This window comes from Scleropages formosus, chromosome 10, assembly GCF_900964775.1.
Source record: "Scleropages formosus chromosome 10, fSclFor1.1, whole genome shotgun sequence".
NCBI classification, from domain to species: domain Eukaryota; kingdom Metazoa; phylum Chordata; class Actinopteri; order Osteoglossiformes; family Osteoglossidae; genus Scleropages; species Scleropages formosus.
In genome coordinates, this window is record NC_041815.1 from 6255947 (window position 1) to 6274490 (window position 18544).

At 43.1% G+C, this 18544-nt stretch overlaps 1 protein-coding gene across 3 annotated transcripts; it reads left to right on the forward strand.

Moving 5' to 3' along the window:
* Positions 1–755: 755 nt before the first annotated feature.
* On the forward strand, positions 756–17265 carry prcp (prolylcarboxypeptidase (angiotensinase C)). 3 transcript variants are annotated; one of them, XM_018763562.2, is made up of 9 exons: positions 756–1198; positions 6888–7028; positions 7143–7244; positions 7335–7516; positions 8232–8389; positions 8777–8946; positions 13112–13276; positions 13551–13738; positions 16253–17265. In XM_018763562.2, the coding sequence occupies exons 1-9, from the start codon at positions 1013–1015 to the stop codon at positions 16479–16481; spliced, it is 1521 nt and encodes a 506-aa protein (XP_018619078.2). In that variant the 5' UTR covers positions 756–1012; the 3' UTR covers positions 16482–17265. The 3 variants fall into 3 exon arrangements, with proteins under 3 accessions (XP_018619078.2, XP_018619096.1, XP_018619087.1); XM_018763580.2 differs by lacking the exon at positions 756–1198 and adding an exon at positions 2764–2831; XM_018763571.2 differs by lacking the exon at positions 756–1198 and adding an exon at positions 4396–4472.
* The last annotated feature ends 1279 nt before the right edge of the window (positions 17266–18544 follow it).

Sequence of the window (18544 nt, forward strand, 5' to 3'; positions counted from 1 at the left end):
CTCCTTTGGAAAGGACCCAGTAGCATCTAAAAACTACATGAAAGTGGAAATTAAACTTTTTTCCCCCGTTTCAACAAGATCTTAGTTGTGATCACTGTTATATATAACTGACTCAGAATTTGGATTTCTGTGTGTGTGCAATGCAATAATGCAACAATATGTTGCTGTAATTATAAGAGTACAGCAATGATTATTAATTGTTAAATAACTTTGGTCTTGGGGCTGCACGTTGTATCTTGGTTTGGTCCTTTTGTGTTGTGGTCTGGAACTTCCTGGGTTGAATACTTGTTGAATACTGATAACTGGGTAAATCGGTGTAAAAGTTAATGAATTAATTAACAGGCACCTTGGCTTGGATATAATGGCCTCTACTAAATTAAGGTTAGCAGTAACAACTGAATTAGGACTCTAAATTTTATGATTAAACTTTCAGAATTTATTTGGACATTTATTGCCAGCTAGCAGTCCAAAGACTACGTGTTATAACCGTATGCGGTATTAAAAAAAACAATCGCTTTTAGCCAAGTGGACGCAGACAGATATAGGTTCGAAACCAGCAAGCGCTGCTGCCGCTAAACACCCGGAAACACGTCACAACTGAAGCCGCGCCCTATTTAAAGTGACAGGACGCCCACTTTTCTGAAGAAGTGCTGAGTGTTTAATCTGCCGCGGGAATAATAAATACGTAAACCGCTCTGTCGATTTGCGTGGCTGCGCGACACATTAATATTGTTTATTCACGATGAAAATAACTTTGATTGCGTATGGGTTACGATACAAGAATTGTGTTGATTTGACACTACTTAGCAGACCTCAAGTGAGACAGAGAATATTAACGTGCGGAAACGTAGTCTCTACTAGAGACTCGTGACGGCGCGTGTGTGTGTGTGTCTGGGGGGGGCGAACACACACCCTTTCCCGTCGAAACTGCTAATGTTACAAAGGTCCTTCCCCTTTTGACATGATTTGATGCGCAGACACACACACACAGACTAGCCCAGCCCGGAACACCATGCGGGCGCGGAGAGAAGTGTCCGCCGGACCGCCGATCGCAGCCGTGGCTGCTGTGCTCCTGTGTGCCACTCTGCCCTTGGGTACGGCTCACGCGTTCAAATCACAACTGCTGTCCAGGCGCGGGAGCGCGCCTCTCGGCGCCACGCACTCGGTCTTCTACAGAACAGTGTACTTCGAGCAGAAGGTGAGTGCGCGCGCGCGCGCGAGAACCAGCGAGTCTCGGAGGCTGTGAAGCCGTGTGCCACGGTGTCACATGCACACTGACTCGTGCAATAATAATTAGTGATGTTTCGCAGTGCAACGACGGAACAGAAACGAATTCTTCTCGAAAAATGTGGTAGAATGACGATTGTTAACTTCAGGTTGTTTGTTAGTTCATTGTTAACTTCCGACACCTTCAGGTGATGGACAAACTTGCAACACTGCGGAAATGAACTTGGATGGAGGGGATACACTACATGGAGAGTCAGGGAGCGCGTGCATGCGTATTTTTATGCGTTTTTATTGTTACTGAACTTTATTGTAGTGTCCCACTGAAACTACAGTGGAAACGGGCTCCGGAGTCAGGATGAAAGAAAAGGGGGTTTTGTTAACACTATCCATAGCATGAGTCTTTGATTGTCTAATGTCACAGACACTACCAGCTTCCCCTCAACACTAGTCACTCCCAGGCCCCCCCGTTGCGCCCGACGGTTGGTGCCACTTCGAAGAAGATTCCCCAGAATTCCTCTCGTGGCAAATTGCATGTAAACGATAAGACAACCAATCATAACAGAACACCACACTCTGTAGAGACATGAACACTAATAACAACTATAGTATTTACACGAAGTTAGCCTTACGCCCTGTGTTGCCGGGTAGGCTCCGGTTCCCCGCGACCCTGTATGGGACAAGCGGTTCAGAAAATGTGTGTATTTACGCTCCTTTCTCGCCGTTACATACCTGACCCGCTTGGTTGGTCCAAGGCAGCTTACATTTTTAAATGCTAGATTTTACAATGATTTACCCATTTCCTCAACAGGGTATTTTTACAGTATCAGTTCAGGGTAAGTGCCTTGATCCAGGGCACACACACACACACACACACAGAGTTCAGTTGATAATGCAGACAGGAGTTGCTCTCAGGCTCTCTCCTTTCCTGTGTGTGCTTGTCTAGTGAAACACACTCTGCTGATTAGGCATTGTTTCACACACAATCAGTGTTTCCTCCTTTCCTGCATGCTGCGCGCCGGACCGACAGATATAAACCTCCGTCCACTGCGTCCACTGTGCAGAGCGATGTCCCAGAAGGGCCGGCGCCGTGGACACAAGCGTTCGGATCTCCACATCTGACTGCTGCTGCTGCCTTGACACCTGCCTTAATCTTCAGGTTATCGTGGTAATTTAGAGTCACACCACACTCATGAAAATGAGAAGAAGCATAGTAGGCCTTCATTGATGGGCGTGGTGAGAGCAAACATCAGCAAAAAACACACTGTGCAAGGAAAACAACTATTTTTTTTTTTTTTTTCCCTTATTGTAATAACAGCAACACTGGATCACGGTGAACTACAGAATATGCTAACAACACACAATGTGACATAGAGAATATGGTAACCATACCGTATTCTGTACGTCACTGTGATCCAGCTTTGCTGTTATTACAATTTAAGTCTAAGTTGAGGAAAACAAATAAGTGTTTCAATGAAGTAATCAGCAACCACTCTCTAAGTGAAGTAATCTACATTTTCAGTTAAAGGATAACTCGAGATGCACGATGGACTGCAGTTAATCTTCGGCATATCAGCGTCAAGGTTTTGCGAGCAAGCAGCTGTCAGGTCAGGTGTCATCTTCTGGCTATTTTTTTATTTAAATAAAAACAGAGGAACATTTAAACTGGAGTCTTACTCAATAGCTGTAATTGCATGTCTTTTCATCTTTGACATACTTCTTTTAAATCAACTTGTACTCCACGTAGCATTAGTTACTCATTTTTAAATGCACCTTTTTTTTTTTTAAGGACAAAGTACAGTACACTGATATTCTTTTGAAACCGTAATTTCACCGCTCAGTTCTGGGAGGAATCTTAACCGTTGAAACTCCTACAGGGTCTTTTCAGAAGGATATCCTGCTGGTTGACCAAGTAGGATGTCCTGATATAGCTTCAGTAGTAAGAGTGAGACATCCTTAGACAGGATATATATGAACTTCTGAGCAGGATTTTAATAAGAGTTTCAGCCTTCGGTATTAATGGCAAAAACCGAAGAATGAGTTTGGGACAGAAAGGTCTTTACACTCTAAGACTGGGCTCATTGTTACGCAGCACATGTACTACTGCATTAAGAAAATTTGAATATCAGCCTGGACACAGCTAGAGGATGAGGAGCGGTGGTTTTTGCAACACTCCTTGTTTTGGGGCAAGTGGTGGTGCGCGTTAAAGGCATGGATTTGTAACGTTAACGTTGCTTGTTGTGCCCACACTCCCCATTATGTACTTTTTTCAGTTTTATGGACAGCACTATAGAGGCAGAGAAACTGCAAATACATCCACATACATAAAACAAAGGCAGAACGTGAAAAGGTTGTAATCCTGTAACACTAGAACTTTCTAGAAGGGTGTCCAGACCTTCTGGAATTCCTTTGAATTGTCATGCAGATCAGATGTTAATTTTTCAAGGGGAAGAAAATTAAACACCTTGTTCATGCACATATTTGCGGAATGAACTTCAGGTGTAGAGCATAGCAGTAAAATGCATTTTCTTACCCAGTATGTACGAGTGATCAGCCTAGGTTCAAAATTCCTATTAAAGGTTTTTTTTTTTTTTTGAATGATTGAACGAACCCCATTCCAGTAAACTTGTAACCTGACTCATTCTGAAAATAAATGTATCTGAGGAAAAGCTTTATGTTTAAAACACAGCCGAGGTCCCTGGGAACATCCTACTGAGACGCACTGGAGTGACTGAATGAGTTTTAACATTTTTTTTCCTGGATGCCGAGGGAAGCGTAGGCAGGGGAGACTTTAGAACATCTGTGAATGACTGTTTATGGTAGCTAAATGACAAGTCAAGGTCCTGTTCCTATGTCTCCCTCAGTGCATCGTACGTGCCAGTACCACCACTTGTGAAAAATGTATATAATGTTTTTCATTAATATAATGCAACTGTTTGGTTATCTGACCTGTTTTTTTTCTTTTTTAAAAAAAATAACTCTGTCCGTTCAAGGGCTGAAGTAGAATGCCATGGTCACACATCATCTGAAACCGCTTGTCCCATATGGGGTCGCGGGGAGCTGGAGCCTAACCCAGCAACACAGGGCAAAAGGCATGAGGGGGAGGGGACACACTCAGGACGGGACGCCAGTCCATCGCAAGGCACCCTGTCCCTAAGTGGGACTCGAACCCCAGGCCCACCGGAGAGCAGGACGCGGTCCAACTCACTGCGCTCCCCACAGAATGCCATAGTTGTTTAATTGCAATAGTAAGCCAAAATTATTTGTTAGGTGACTGAAACTTACCACTGTTTGACCTGCAAACTAATCCAACACCCCTTTAGACAACCATTCCCAGAGTTCAGTTTGATAAATTAAAGTGAGCTGCTGCAGTACGAACAACTTACTTTATGGTCACTTCAGTTAAGATAACATTACATTTATCTCACACTTTTCTCCAAAGCAACTTAGTTATTTTCCCATTTATACAGCTGGGTAGTTTTACTGAAGCAATTTAAGGTAAGTTCCTTGCTCAGGAGTACAGGGGGAGGAGAGGAGACTTGAACCTGTGACCTGTGGGCCCAAAGGCATCACCTCTAGCCACTCTGCTACCAGCTGTCAAGCTTAATAATTTTAGTAATGTGTTTGTGTTCCAGTACAAATGAAAGTACTGTCTTCTGGTGAAAATGTACATGTGCATTTTACTACTAGATCCTGAGTGTGTTGGGCGCACTTCTGCTTTCAAACTTAGAAGCACCACTTGGTATGGAAGGTTAATGAACACAAGTGCTGTTAGTTACATGCCACAGGGTGGCGTAGTGCAACTGTGGATGCTTTCACTTCGGGGGGGGGGGCTGTCGAAAGTCTCATGCAGACAAACCATTTTGGAGGGAAGCATGTAAGCAGGGGGCCGCCACTAAGATCACTTAAGCTGATTTCGGATGACTAGACCATAGTATTAACTCGGTGTGTCTGGCTGTTGTGCAGAGCAACTGTTCTTCAGACATTGTATTAAAATACTTAAATTTTTCGTATTACTGGTGAGGTGAAAATTCAGTAAGAGTATGGAATAAACAAATGCGGGGGATTCATCCCAAATACGGTACAAAAATATTTTTCTCACATGTTAAAACGCTGAAATTCCTGATGTACCTTTGCGTGTCTAATGTACACCCTTTTTTACTTTTACAGACTGAATGAAATACATTTTATATTCATATTCTAATTGTTTGTTGTCGAATGTTAATAATGCGAGTGAGCTTTTTTAGAAAATTGCAGGTGGATGTTTTCTTGCAATTGATGACCATTTCTGGGTCTTTTTTGAGTGTTTCTGCAAGTGTCCTTATAGTATAACTTGATTTTGAAGAAATTATGTTTAGGCCTGCTGTATTCGTCGAAGCAGCATGTCCTGTTTGCGACAGCGATGTGCGTCCGTGACCCCCTGTATGTCGGAGCTGCGGAACGCAGTGTTTTCCAGCTTCTGTAAAGCAGGTTGTGGAACACGCCGTTAAATTTATATTTATTCGTTTAACCGATGCTTTTCCAAAAAACGACTTGCATTAAGCTGCTTACGTTCATTCACCCATTTACACAGCCGGGTAATTTCACTGGAGCAGTTTAGGGTAAGTACCTTGTTCGAGGATCGTGCGGCAGGAGGTGTGATTCAAACCCGGGTCCTTTCGGTCCGAAGGCGGCACCTATAACCTGGAGCCCTCCTGTGCTCTTGGAGGGAAGGTGTGCGAGGAGGCAGCTCTGGTGTGCTGAGCGCTCCCATCGTGGCCCGCTGGTGGCTGCTGTTATCAAGAGGCTGAGGGTCATCCCCCCCCCGAGTCTCCCTCTCCTGGGTTCTGTCAAACATTGACTCCGTGCCACAAATTGATGGCAGCAGAGGGGCAAATGAGCGCATTCAACTTGGAGAATCTTTTTGTTGTTGTTGGCTTGTAAAAAGGCCTGGGCTCTGTGGAAGTGGTGAGCTGGGGGGAGGTGGGGCAGCAAAACATATTTGGTGCCGACCATTGGGTGGGTTTCCCGAGGGGGGAGGTGCCCTTTGGGGCGAAGCGCTTACTGTTATGTGAGTTATCCCCACTCGGAGGGGGAAGGGGGGAGTGTGCTGAACAGGAAGGCGCTCAGTAAGCGCCGTAGATCGATGAAAGGCTATCGCTGAGCTCTGCTAAACTGGAACTAATGCGGCATCCCTGCAACTGGCGCTGGATTTTAATACAAATTGAGGCTAATTATCCTCTCAACCGACGCAAAGGTTGTCCATTCACACTGACCGCGTGGCGCTGGGCCAGAGTCCTTTGGACACGACCCCGCCGCCCCACACAACTCGACCCGAAACGTACAGTGGATCTCCTGGAGACACTAGATGGTAACACCCTTTCCCAAGTGCACTAGCATTTAAGGGGACTGTAGCATTCCATGACCAAGGTGAAGAAAATAACAAGGTTATAAAACGAAATTGTAATATTAAAGATCATGTCAAAATGATAGATGCTCATGATGCACCAGTGTAAATTTATTCAGATTTTTATTATGTGTAAAGTAGTGGTTCATGTTTCCATCGCACATCTCTGCATGCAAAGTAATGTCTCTGCGGACACCGTCCAGCACAGCGATCCTTCAAGACTTTGACTTCGCTCATGTTTACGTGTCTGCTTTCTTCTTTAATTCCTTTGTTGCAGATAGATCATTTTGGGTTTTTTGAGGATGGCACGTTTAAGCAGAGGTATCTGGTCAACGACCAGCACTGGCACGAGGAAGGCAACCCCATCCTCTTCTACACTGGCAACGAAGGAGACATCACCTGGTTCTGCAACAACACTGTAAGCACACCTTTGCACCCCTTGAGCTAACCTGTCTTGTGTGTATCAAGACCTTGTGTTGAGTATCTCCAAAGATACAGAATCGGAGACTATAACCTCAATTTTATTCCGCAGGGCTTCATGTGGGACGTCGCTGAGGAGCTGGGTGCCATGCTGGTGTTCGCAGAACATCGCTATTATGGCGAGTCCATGCCGTTTGGACAAGATTCCTACAAGGTGAGTAATGACCGTCCTGCAAATAACGGCAGGGCACCGTAACGTCGACACATCGTTGTCTGATGGCTCTGACTCCTAGTTTTTCTTTAGGATGCAAAGCACCTGAACTACCTCACGTCAGAACAGGCGTTGGCTGATTTTGCTGTGCTCATCCGAGAGCTGAAGAAGACTGTCCCCGGAGCCCAGGATAGTCCCGTGGTGGCCATTGGGGGATCCTACGGGGGGATGCTCTCGGCTTGGATGCGGATGAAGTACCCCAACGTAGTGGTGGGGTAAGGAAGCCTCAGAAATACAAGAAAAAATGCAGTATAGTGTTAAATGGTATTGTGACATTACTAGCGGCACATTTGCAACTGTTTTGTCCTTAAGGAATAAAGGAAGACGTTTAAAGATGGCATAACAGGCAGCTGGTAGTGTAGTGGTTAGAGCTGCTGCATTTGAACCTAACAGTCACAGGTTTGATTCGTATCTCTGGCTGTAGTACCCTTGAGTAAGGTACTTAGCATAAATTGCTCCAGTGAAGTTATCTAGCTGAGAAAAAGTGTCAGATAAATAACCTTTGTTCTTATTTACTTGATGTAGTCATTCTTAGGTTATAGTTTTATCGGTTTTATTTCCCATTGTAAGTTATTTCATAATTGTTTCATTCCTTCAAGAAAGAAGGTGCACATTTTTAAATGAGTGTATCGCCTGGCTGAGTTCGGCCTTTGGTGATGTCATGGTAATCAGAGACTTGTAAGGCTGCTTGTTTGACTTAGTTTTCCACAGGATATACAAGTTCGCTTAGGTGGGTGTTTTACTGAAACTTAAGGCTACGCCATCAGTTGAACCTGCCTTCTTTCGGTCTCACTTCCTCATCCACTTTGAGAAAGACTACCTTTTGGACGTTGAGCTATGTTTGCCTTTTCCATGCATTTGGTGCTGAGGTTCAGGAAACGCATCACTTTGGAGTGGGGATGTACGTCTCTTTGTACATTTCACTTCCAGAGCCTTGGCTGCCTCTGCTCCCATCTGGCAGTTCACCGATATGGTGCCTTGCAGTGTCTTCTACAAAATAGTGACGGAAGGTTTCTCACGGAATGGAGCAGACTGCTCTGACAGCATCCGGAAGTCCTGGTCGGCGGTGGACAACGTGTCCTCCACTGGTATGAGAAACTGGATATGGCTTTTGAGTTAATTGTGTTGGCTGCCTCACGCATAGCATCAGTCAGAAGTGTTGAGTCCCCCTCATGGAGACAAGTTTTTTTTTTTTTTTTTTTTTTTTTTTCTTTTCTACAAGAAGTTAACAAGTTTGATAAGGAAATGATTCAGCATGTCTTCCCAAATCTTCTCCCAGAAATCTTACAGGTGTAGGACACTTATCTCACTTTGCTTGTGTACGCTTTCAGGTGTACTCAGACCTTTCACTGTTACTTCACATATCGCTTATACACCTGAAATCTGAATGGCATGTCAGTGTTTAACATTGATTTTTTTTCTGTTTTTTTCTGGCACCCCTGTGCACGTTATCTGACCCCTCTCACTCGGACCAGAGGGTGGCCTGAAGTGGCTCTCCAATGAGTTCAGCTTGTGTTCACCCCTCGAAAAGGAGGATGTCCTGGTTTTCAAGGCTTGGCTGCAGGAGACCTGGGTCAATCTTGCCATGGTCAATTACCCATACGAGGCCAACTTCCTGCAGCCCCTTCCGAGGTGGCCGGTTCAGGTAAATATATCGGCACCCTGTACAGCAGCACTGCAGCTGCTATTGGCAAAACTGGAGATGATCACTGTCTTAGCGTTTCCAGTGTTAACTGACTGAGAATCACATTCCCATTTACGTGACTGAGAATAATACATGCCGTGCTGAGTACTCTGGAATCAGAAGGAAATAACCATTAAAACAACTATTCTTTTTTTTTTTTTTTTTTTTTTTTTTAAAGATGAAGTACAGACAGGTTATGAATCGAGGGTTTTTACAGTGCTGGCTTTGAACAGCAAATGGTGCATTGGCATAATTCATAATGACTGTCATTTAAAGGACAATGACTTTACCTCAATCATAACGGCTATACAGATCACAAAAGGTTTGCGTCTGCTGATTTAATGAGCAAGTATGTCAGTAATTCATCTGCTTCAGTCACTTAGTCTGTATTCTGCCCTTTGCAAAATTCATAAGGTCTTCAAACTTCTAAACAGGTGGAAAGTTTTCTTTTGTTGCGACAGCTTTTTTTGAAGGCCCCCCCACTGTATCTACCCAGGCATTGTCATTTTAAATTTTGAAAATGGTTCTAAATTAAATAGAAGTATTTTTGAGTAATTTTGACAGGATTAAAAAGGCTCATTCACTGTACATTCAACTTTAGAGCATATTTGGGACTGGAAGTCTGTTTGTAACTCGGTTTGTTTGTAAATCGAGCCTCTATGTCACAATCAGCAAAATTTTAATGCAGGTGTTCCCTGATTTATTGGCAGCCCAAGTTCTGTAAAAATCCTCAGATTAAGCTATTATCTGTTGAACATTTACTGCAAGATTTTTATTTGTTCAGTTTTCATCAACTTTTTCTCCTGTGTACATTCACCATGTTCTAGAGTATACCATGGAGAAACAGGGCATAAGACATGGTACGCTGTAGATAGAGCTCCAGTCTAATAATGTTTTTCTTTTTATAAATTAAATTTAAAACGTGCAACATTTGTCAGCATCTACCTACTACTATCAGTTATAGTGTAATAAGAGACATACCTAGATTTATTCGCTTAGGTTCAAGATGTACGGTATCTGTAATAAAAATACATTGCATGTTTTTTTTTACTTTACTGTATTTTTATTAACTTTGAGCTGCATTAAAACTAAATTAAAATGACAAAGTACAAATGTCATCTCCTCAGACAGGAAAAAGACATTAATTGCTGATTATTGGCTGGTTTATTCCATAAATATTTGTAGCATTTGACCATCTTGTGATTGATCGGCAAAACTCACGAACATCAGACGGACTGGAAGTGAACTGAATGAAGGCAGACCTCAATGTGAAGGAAGGAGAAAAAAAAAATGCAATTGCTCTCTGAAGCATCTTCCATCTACTTTTCAGATCGGATTAGGCTTATACATTGATCTTTACTCTGTTTGGGTGCTTATAACTGTCCAGTAACAACTGGATGCAGACAGTCACATTTGCTGTGCCACCGACAAATTTTTAAAACTAGAAAAGTGAATAAAATACAATTAAAACTCAATAAATTAATAGAAAAATGTTTTTATGTTTGAAAATGTGTAACTCGAGCGTTCTTAACATGGCGACCCAGTGTGTAGTGGGAGTTCTAACAGTTGACATCTTACATGCACGACATTAGTTATGGTTGTCCTTCACTTTCCTTCTTTCCAAGCAGTTGTTACACAGCTTTGAGGTGTGTTTCTGGTCATTGTTTTGCTGAATGTAGAAAGACTGTCTGACTGGCCATAACTTTGGTGGAATGGCCTGTCTATGAGATGTGCTGTGATAGTCATGCTGGTTGAGATTGTCAAGGATGTGGTCAAGATGACCGAATCTGTCACGAACTCAGCAACCCCATACCATGACACTTCCTCCTCCGTGCTGGATGGTGGGAACCACACAGGCAAAACTCAAGCGCTCCCCCTCTCTGTGTCTTTCAAATACTCACCAGTTGGACCCGAATATTTCACATTTGTTCCTCATTTGTCCGTAAGACCGGCTTCCGCTCCTCAAACACCCCGTTTCTGCGTCTTCGGGTCTGGTGTGATCCATACAAATGTTTGACTGGTACACTATGAAAGGAGAAATAGTTCTCTGTCCAGATATACACCTACAGGGCAAGACTGGTATTTATTAATGTGCTGAATGGTGTGAACACATTGTTTGCAGTTTGTGTGACCACTTTATTGGCAACGCTACAGGGAAATTGTCTTACGGATCGAACAGCCCTAACAGAAGAACCCTTGGGGATTTACTTTGCAATGGACCACCTTGCTGAAGCAGTGACCGTAGCCGGGTTGCCTCTGAATAGGGGGTGGGATCGCGGCTTGTATGGTTCAGTTTGAGGCCAGAGCTCCCCATTCTGTGACTGAAATGGGGAAAAAAAAAAAAATGAGCCTTGTGTATTTATAGCCATGTGTCATGAGCCCAAACAGGACTATCAAACAAGTGAGGCTGTGCCCAGCATGTCGTAGTGGTCTACCCCTGAATTTGTGCCATTGCCTTGATTTAGTACTCAGCCCTAGTGTTCACACACATGGTACGTTATACACAAATCACACATACGTACACACACGTTTGGTGTGAACGGTTTTTACGTTAAGCAAATACGTGTGTCTGTGCGCCACTGCACACCAACAGTTTAGGGAAGACAAACAGAAAATGGTCATTTTCAGCTCTTTGGCTGGGTGCCAGTAATGTATGCGACCCCTATGGGTGGCTTAAGCGGTTTAGGCAGTGGGCGCAAAGAGGAGCTTTTTAATGACAAAGCTAATGTGATTATCCGAGTGACTGGGAGAAGGAGGTATTGAGGATTTAGAGGGTGGAAATCTGTTGGCAGAGCTCAATGTATAAGCCTAATCCTATCTGAAAAGTAGATGGAAGATGCTTCAGAGAGCAATTGCATTTTTTTTTTCCTCCTTCACGGTGTAAATCTCCGGTAGGACATGCCTGTAGCTTTTCCCCTCCCGTTGGCCGCCTCCTCCTCCACTAGACTCGCACAAAAGCCCTGGTGGCGGACTTGGCCCCACCAGGGAGACCCTCCTCCCTGTGCCCAGAGCCTCTGCAGTTCTCACAGCGCGTCCAATAAGAGCCCCCGTCGCCGCTACGACTCCCAACTGTTGCCACAACAACCAGCGGCGTGGGGACTCTTGCAGCGGATGCCGCAAACTTTCCGCTGATGTGTTTTTTTTTTTTTTCTTCCTTTTTCCCCCGCCGCTACTGTCGGGATGACGCCCGTGATGGTAGCGAGCGCTGCAAGAACGCAAACGGAATTTCAAAACGTTGTCTTCGCTTGTTGTTGCCCGGCCGAAGCCGAATTGGCCAGGCCTTCCGTTCTCGCGCACCATTAAGTCCTCCCCGGCTGAATGCCGTTCCAGCCAATTTCATATGCAAATCGACGGCTTGATTTCTGTCTAGGAAGCTGTCGGAAGGGGGCGTGATTAGCAGCGCTCTACGTCAGAAACGGTTCGAGGAGCGTGCAGACGGCTCGGATTGGCCCCGCTCAACGGACGGCTCCCCGTTTCACGTAGACAACCGAGCGTCGGGTCCAAACCGGATTCCGGCCGCACTTTTGTAAAAACAGATACGAATCCAAATGTGAATATGCATTGTTTTTCTTACCCAAATTGTTATTCCGCTCAGCCGTTTGTGCGGTGCTCTCGGTGTGCGTCGTTACGAGCAAAGAAAGTCTATTTCTCATCAGGGCATGTCGAGATTTGTGAAAATGCTTCGGTTTAATTATAATTAAGCTTCCGCTTCACGATGAATTTGAGCGTAACAGTGCGTTGATTCTGCTTTACCCATCAGTCACCGATCTGTAACTGGCGAGAGTGAATAGTTTTCAAGATGCGGACTATTAATTTTAAAAGCTCTCCGATTCCACCTTTCTCTCCCGTTTTTTCCCGCAGTAGAGCTATTTTCTCCGAACAACGAGTCACGGTCCTTCTGCTTCTCCCTACGTGCGGTACCAGCGTAAAGTTTGAGTACGCTTGCTGGAAAAATAGTCTTTTCTACGAGGCATTTGCTGAAGAAATTCGCGCAGAAAATGGTCTGCAGCAGTTCCCGGACACTTTCTGTCCGGTTCATCCCATAGAGGTGTAGCCCAGGTCCGCGTCCCCTTTCCACTGGTTCTGTATCTGACTTTGAGCCGATTTAACTGCCGCATTTTCCCAGGTCGCCTGCACGTACCTCCAGGACTCATCGCTGCCAGACGCACCGCTGCTGCAGGGCATCTCCAAGGCTGTGAAGATGTACTACAACTACACAGGGAACACCCAGTGCCTCAGAATTTCCGAGACTGCCACTGGAAATCTGGGCTACCTCGGCTGGTACTATCAGGTAGAGAAATCTAAAGTGCAGGTAGTTTATTTGAAAATGTGATCTATGACTTTAAAAATAAATAAAATTCCCCTTAACTTGCTGGAGGGTTTTGGATAGCGATTTTTCGAAAATATGTAGGGCATTTCTCAAAAACCTCTCTGTATTTATAAGATATAGTGTCACCCTCTGGCACTGAAGGCCTGTTAAAGTGTTATTTGAATGTTTTAGACTGGTTTGCTCTCAAACTTCATAAACCCGGTGGTGAGCCTGTGTGCAACTGCCCCATGTACAGGCCTGTACGGAGATGGTGATGCCGATGTGCACTGATGGCGTTCAGGACATGTTTGAGCCCCAGTCCTGGGACTTCGAGGCCTTCTCAGAAGAGTGCTACGGCCGATTTGGAGCGAGGCCCCGGGCACAGTGGGCTGGTACTGTCTACGGAGGGAAAGACATTGGTTCCCACAGCAACATCGTCTTCAGGTGAGGGTTTCCCCGTTTTGGAAATATGCTTTCTTAAATTTTTTTTCTGTTTTTTTTTTTTTTTTTTTTAAATATATATATAATGTGGGGGGTGCGATGGCACAGTGGGTTTGGCTGGGTCCTGCTCTCTGCTGGGTCTGGGGTTTGAGTCCTGCTTGGGATTCCTTGTGATGGACTGGGGTCCTGTCCTGGGTTTGTCCCCTCCCCCTTCAGCTTTGCGCCCTGCGTTGCCGGGTTATGCTCTGGCTTGTTGCAACCCCGCTCGGTACAAGCAGTTTCAGTCAATGTGTGTGTGTATATTATATATAATGTGTATGTGTATATAATTTTTGTCTAATGTACAATATGAGCCACTGGCAACTGACACAAACTCCTTGTATGTGTGTGCGTACTTGGCCAAATAAATCGATTCTGAGAGATATATATTGTATCCATTACATGTATTCATGTAGCTGATGCTTTTCTCCAAAGCAACTTACACTGTTAGTCTACATATAATTATTTACCCATTTATACAGCTGGGTAATTTTACTGGAGCAGTTTAGGGTAAGTATCTGCAATCTGTGGGACCAAAAGCAACAACTCCAACCACTATGTTACCAGCTGCCACGTATATACATATGTCAAGGTCCATAGCAAGAAACCGAGTTCAGTATTTTTTCTGTATTTATTCATTGACACTATTGTAGAGGGAGGATCTTAGTTTGCATCAGAATCTTAAAGGGGTTGGTTGCCTACAAAAAGTTTACATCTATGATAAAGGAGGGGTTTTGTAATTTGCAGATGTTTTCAACTACCTACAGTAGAAACGACAATTAAAATGGGAATGCCTTGCATTACTTGTTGTAATAAGTAGTAAAACCACATTTACCTTTAGTCCTCCTTGGAATGCTGTTATAGAAGTTGTGTTTTGAGCTCTTGGTCCACCCTTCAGGAGAAAAATCCTACAGTTCTTTGATGGATTAATGCAAGAGTTCGAAATGTCCTTCACACTCTCACATTCTGTAAAATTTATCTTAAGGATTCAGTGTTGGATTTTAGTGATGTTTAGACCTGATGATTGAATCCATCCAAGGTTTTGTGTTTGGGTTTTTTTTTTTTTGTAAATAAAACTGCTGTTGAACCCATTTGGTAAGGTGTATGGGTGTGGTGGTGCCATTGTGGAAGTCGGGAAAGAGTGTTTGGAATGTTTGATTTCATAAAAGGGCTTCAGAGGCCTTGTATGACCACGCAGAGCAGTCATCATTCCCTGTGACACTTGGTTCATACCATATCAGATCCACTGCCACCTTTAACTGTATAAGGCTCTCAAAGTGAGTTGGTTTCCTTTGGTTTTCTCCAAATACTAAGTTACCTAGATGCAAAACAAAGAGTGGAAGAACAGCAGCCCTTGGTCACCAGTTGGGGTTTTCAATAGCTATTCTATTAACTATTCTGTCTTTTACAATGCAGCATTTTTTTGTTTTCCATGTTTTATCGTGATGTGTTTTGGAACTTCCTCCTTTCCATGATAAGTCAGTTAGATTTTGTGACTGATGCAATTCAGGCACCAACTGTTTGAGTTCTGTGCAGACTCTATTTATCATGTTGCTTTCAAAAGTCATATTTGATTTATGATTTCATGTGTAGGAACTTTGATCATTTAGTTTGGTCATACGATAGAGTACTCTCTTTCTCTCTTTCTGTCTCCGGAAGGTTCCGGGTGGTCTCATGTGGGCGCTCGCAAATGGAACTGTTGAGAGAAGCAAAGTTATGATGGAGAGTGTGTGCTGGCAGATACTTACCTGAGAGATATCGTGGTCAGGGATCGGCTGCAGAAATGTGTCATTTCCAATCAGGGAGCTCCATTCATAAATGGAACACTCAACACGCTGGTGAAGCTGTTGGGAATGCTGGATGGCAGCACTATATCACACCCCGCAAATAAAACAGCTGTGTTATCCATCATACCTTACGCTTACATTTTATTTCATAACCAAACACTCAATTGTTCCCACATGACAATCACAACTTATCTCGAGTCCTTTGTCATATGGCGTCTCCTATTTCTACATAATCTCTTATTTCTGCATTTATGTACAGTGGCTCAAGTGGGCTACTGTACACAAAGTAGGGACAGCTGGTAGTTTAGTGGTTAGAGCTGCTGCCTTTGGCCCCAAAGGTTGCAGGTTTGCGCCCCACCTCCAGTTGTAGTACTCTTGCGCAAGGTACTTACCCTAAAATTGCTCCAGTAAAATTACCCAGTGCTATAAATGAATGAGTAAATCTAAGTACAGATTTTTTTCATGGCAGTGACATGAGAACACTTTTCATCTCATTATCATTATTAATTTCAGTTTTATATACAGCTTAAAAATTCAAGTTAAGTACAGCCAAATCCCTACTGGAACTGAAACCAGCCATTTTCAGGATGTCTTCACACACAATGCTTCATGCCACACACACCCAAAAACGTTTGAAAGGTTATATACAGATACAGGAACCAGCTCACTTTGCCTTGCTGATGTGTCCCAGCAACGGGAACCTGGACCCGTGGTCGGGCGGCGGGGTGACTCAGAGTTTCTCCAGCAACCTGGTGGCCGTGGTGATTCAAGATGGTGCGCACCATCTGGACCTACGCTTCAACAACAACTATGACCCATCTTCGGTGCTGAAGGCCCGGGCCCTTGAGTTGAAGTACATCAAAATGTGGATCGAGCAGCACTCCCTATCCAACAAGGCGGCCGCTCCCTGCTGCCTCTGAAGCTTCAGGTACTCCACCGATTAGATGATGGTGCTCTTAGGAACTTTCCATCCTTAGCATCAAATCGCTTTGTCGCCCAAAATCAGTCAGGAAAACTCTTAGCTTTTATGAAATGTTCTTTTCCTGTAATGCTAAATGTTTACTTAATTTTCCTTTATGCCATATTACCTCATGGTTGCTGTAATTTTACTTCTCTTGATGGTGATTTATTCAGTCACACATTGTGCATGTTACATCAGTTTGAGTTGATCAACATTAAGACAGAGGTGGTCTTATTTGCACTGTTATTTAATTAGACTGTTTTTGAATGTTTTTTTTTTTTTTTTTTTCCCCTCCATCTTCACCTGTCTTGAGCCCTGTCTTAAAATGCCTTCTTGAAATCCACGTTGAAAACACAATTTTTAGATCTAGGAATGATTGTTAGCTACCATTCAGTGTACATGGGGGAAAAATGAACATTATTTTCTCTCATGATTGGTAGTAATGTATTTGTGCCATTTGCCATGGGCTCAGCCAATTAAATGGCGTCCAGAATTACCAAAGAGTTGTTGGACCATAAAGTTTGTCAGGCTACAAACTTCACATGAGTTTTGGATAGCAATAATTAAGCTGAGTTTACATTCCAAAAAACCAAAACAATATTACATTTAACACCAGTGTCTTGTATAGTCATAGAAAATCTTAAGTGCTATGACAGAATAGTATGAACTGTTGGTAATCCTCACCGAATTGTCTTTTGTATGTTTTTCTATATTATCATGTTTCACTTTTTACACGAGGTGATTAAAAGATCTGTTGCTCTTCAGTCGTTGTACATGTCATTTTTGAGTAGTTTATTTGAATTCATTGAATATTTTGTTTTTGTGTCTTGATTGCGCTTACAAAATTAGGAAGTTACTTCAATGTGTGTGTGTGTGTGTGTGTGTGTGTGTGTGTGTGTGTGTGTGTTTTTTTGGTCCGTCACCAGAAACTGAACGCTGGTCACAAAGGCTTGTCCCCAACACTTTTTTGTGCACTCCATGTCACGGTTGTGTGTGTGTGTGGTCTTTATGCCATTTATTGTGAGGCTGAAGCGGGAGTGGACTGTGCACTGATAAGGGGAGATTAAGTAGTGGAAATAACAGGATGTGCTAATTGTTTCAGATGCTTTGTGGGCCTGTTACATCGCAAACAAAAGGATGTGTGCCCTCTCTTGGGAGTAACTTTCAACGCCCCCTCTCCTTAGCTGCTGTTAACAGCTGTTTCTTTTTCAATTGCTAGCCATGAATATATTTGCAGATGGTCAGTTGTGATGTAGTACTTCTGCGGTAATGTAACGTGACAGGATACATCGGATGAGCGCGTAAATGGGAAAGTTGCATCCATGTGAGTTCTGATGGTTTTGATATATTGAAGGAGATTTGATGTGCCTTTAGTGAAAATCATACTTTGCCCTGTATCCTGTGTTAAATGTTTCAAACCTGTTGTTATTTTATGCATTTTTTCTTCAGTGTTGTCTGTGTACTTGTGTTTTGAATTATTCATATGAATGGAAGGGGTCAAATTTATTATTATTATTATTATTATTCATAATAATAATAATGTTGTTATCTGTAAAGGCATCCAGGTTGAACTTTACAGATTATAACTTTACGGAGAGCTATATTACTTCTATGCACCATAAAATCAGACTTCTATGTTTTATTTCTCATGTTTCAACAGCCTTTTAAATTGTTCTGAACTGTTACTGTGGTTGTCCCAAACTGAATGTTATTTTTCCCACCGATATGTTTGTCAAGATTATTACAACCAGAAAGTTGAACTGCATTAATTTGAAATAGAAAATATAAATAAAATTTATAGCACTGGCACACTGTAAGCTTAAAATAAATTAATAGTGTAAATAATTTGCTCCATTATCTTGGTAGTCCTGTGTATGCTGGTATTTTTGCAGCTGAACTCTTTTTCTTCTTATTGATAACAACAACAACAGCAATAATAATAGCGTTATGGCAAATCATTTGTTTTCATAGCCGGGAGCTTTGATTTTCCTGTTTTTAGATTTTGAGCTACAACAGAAGCTC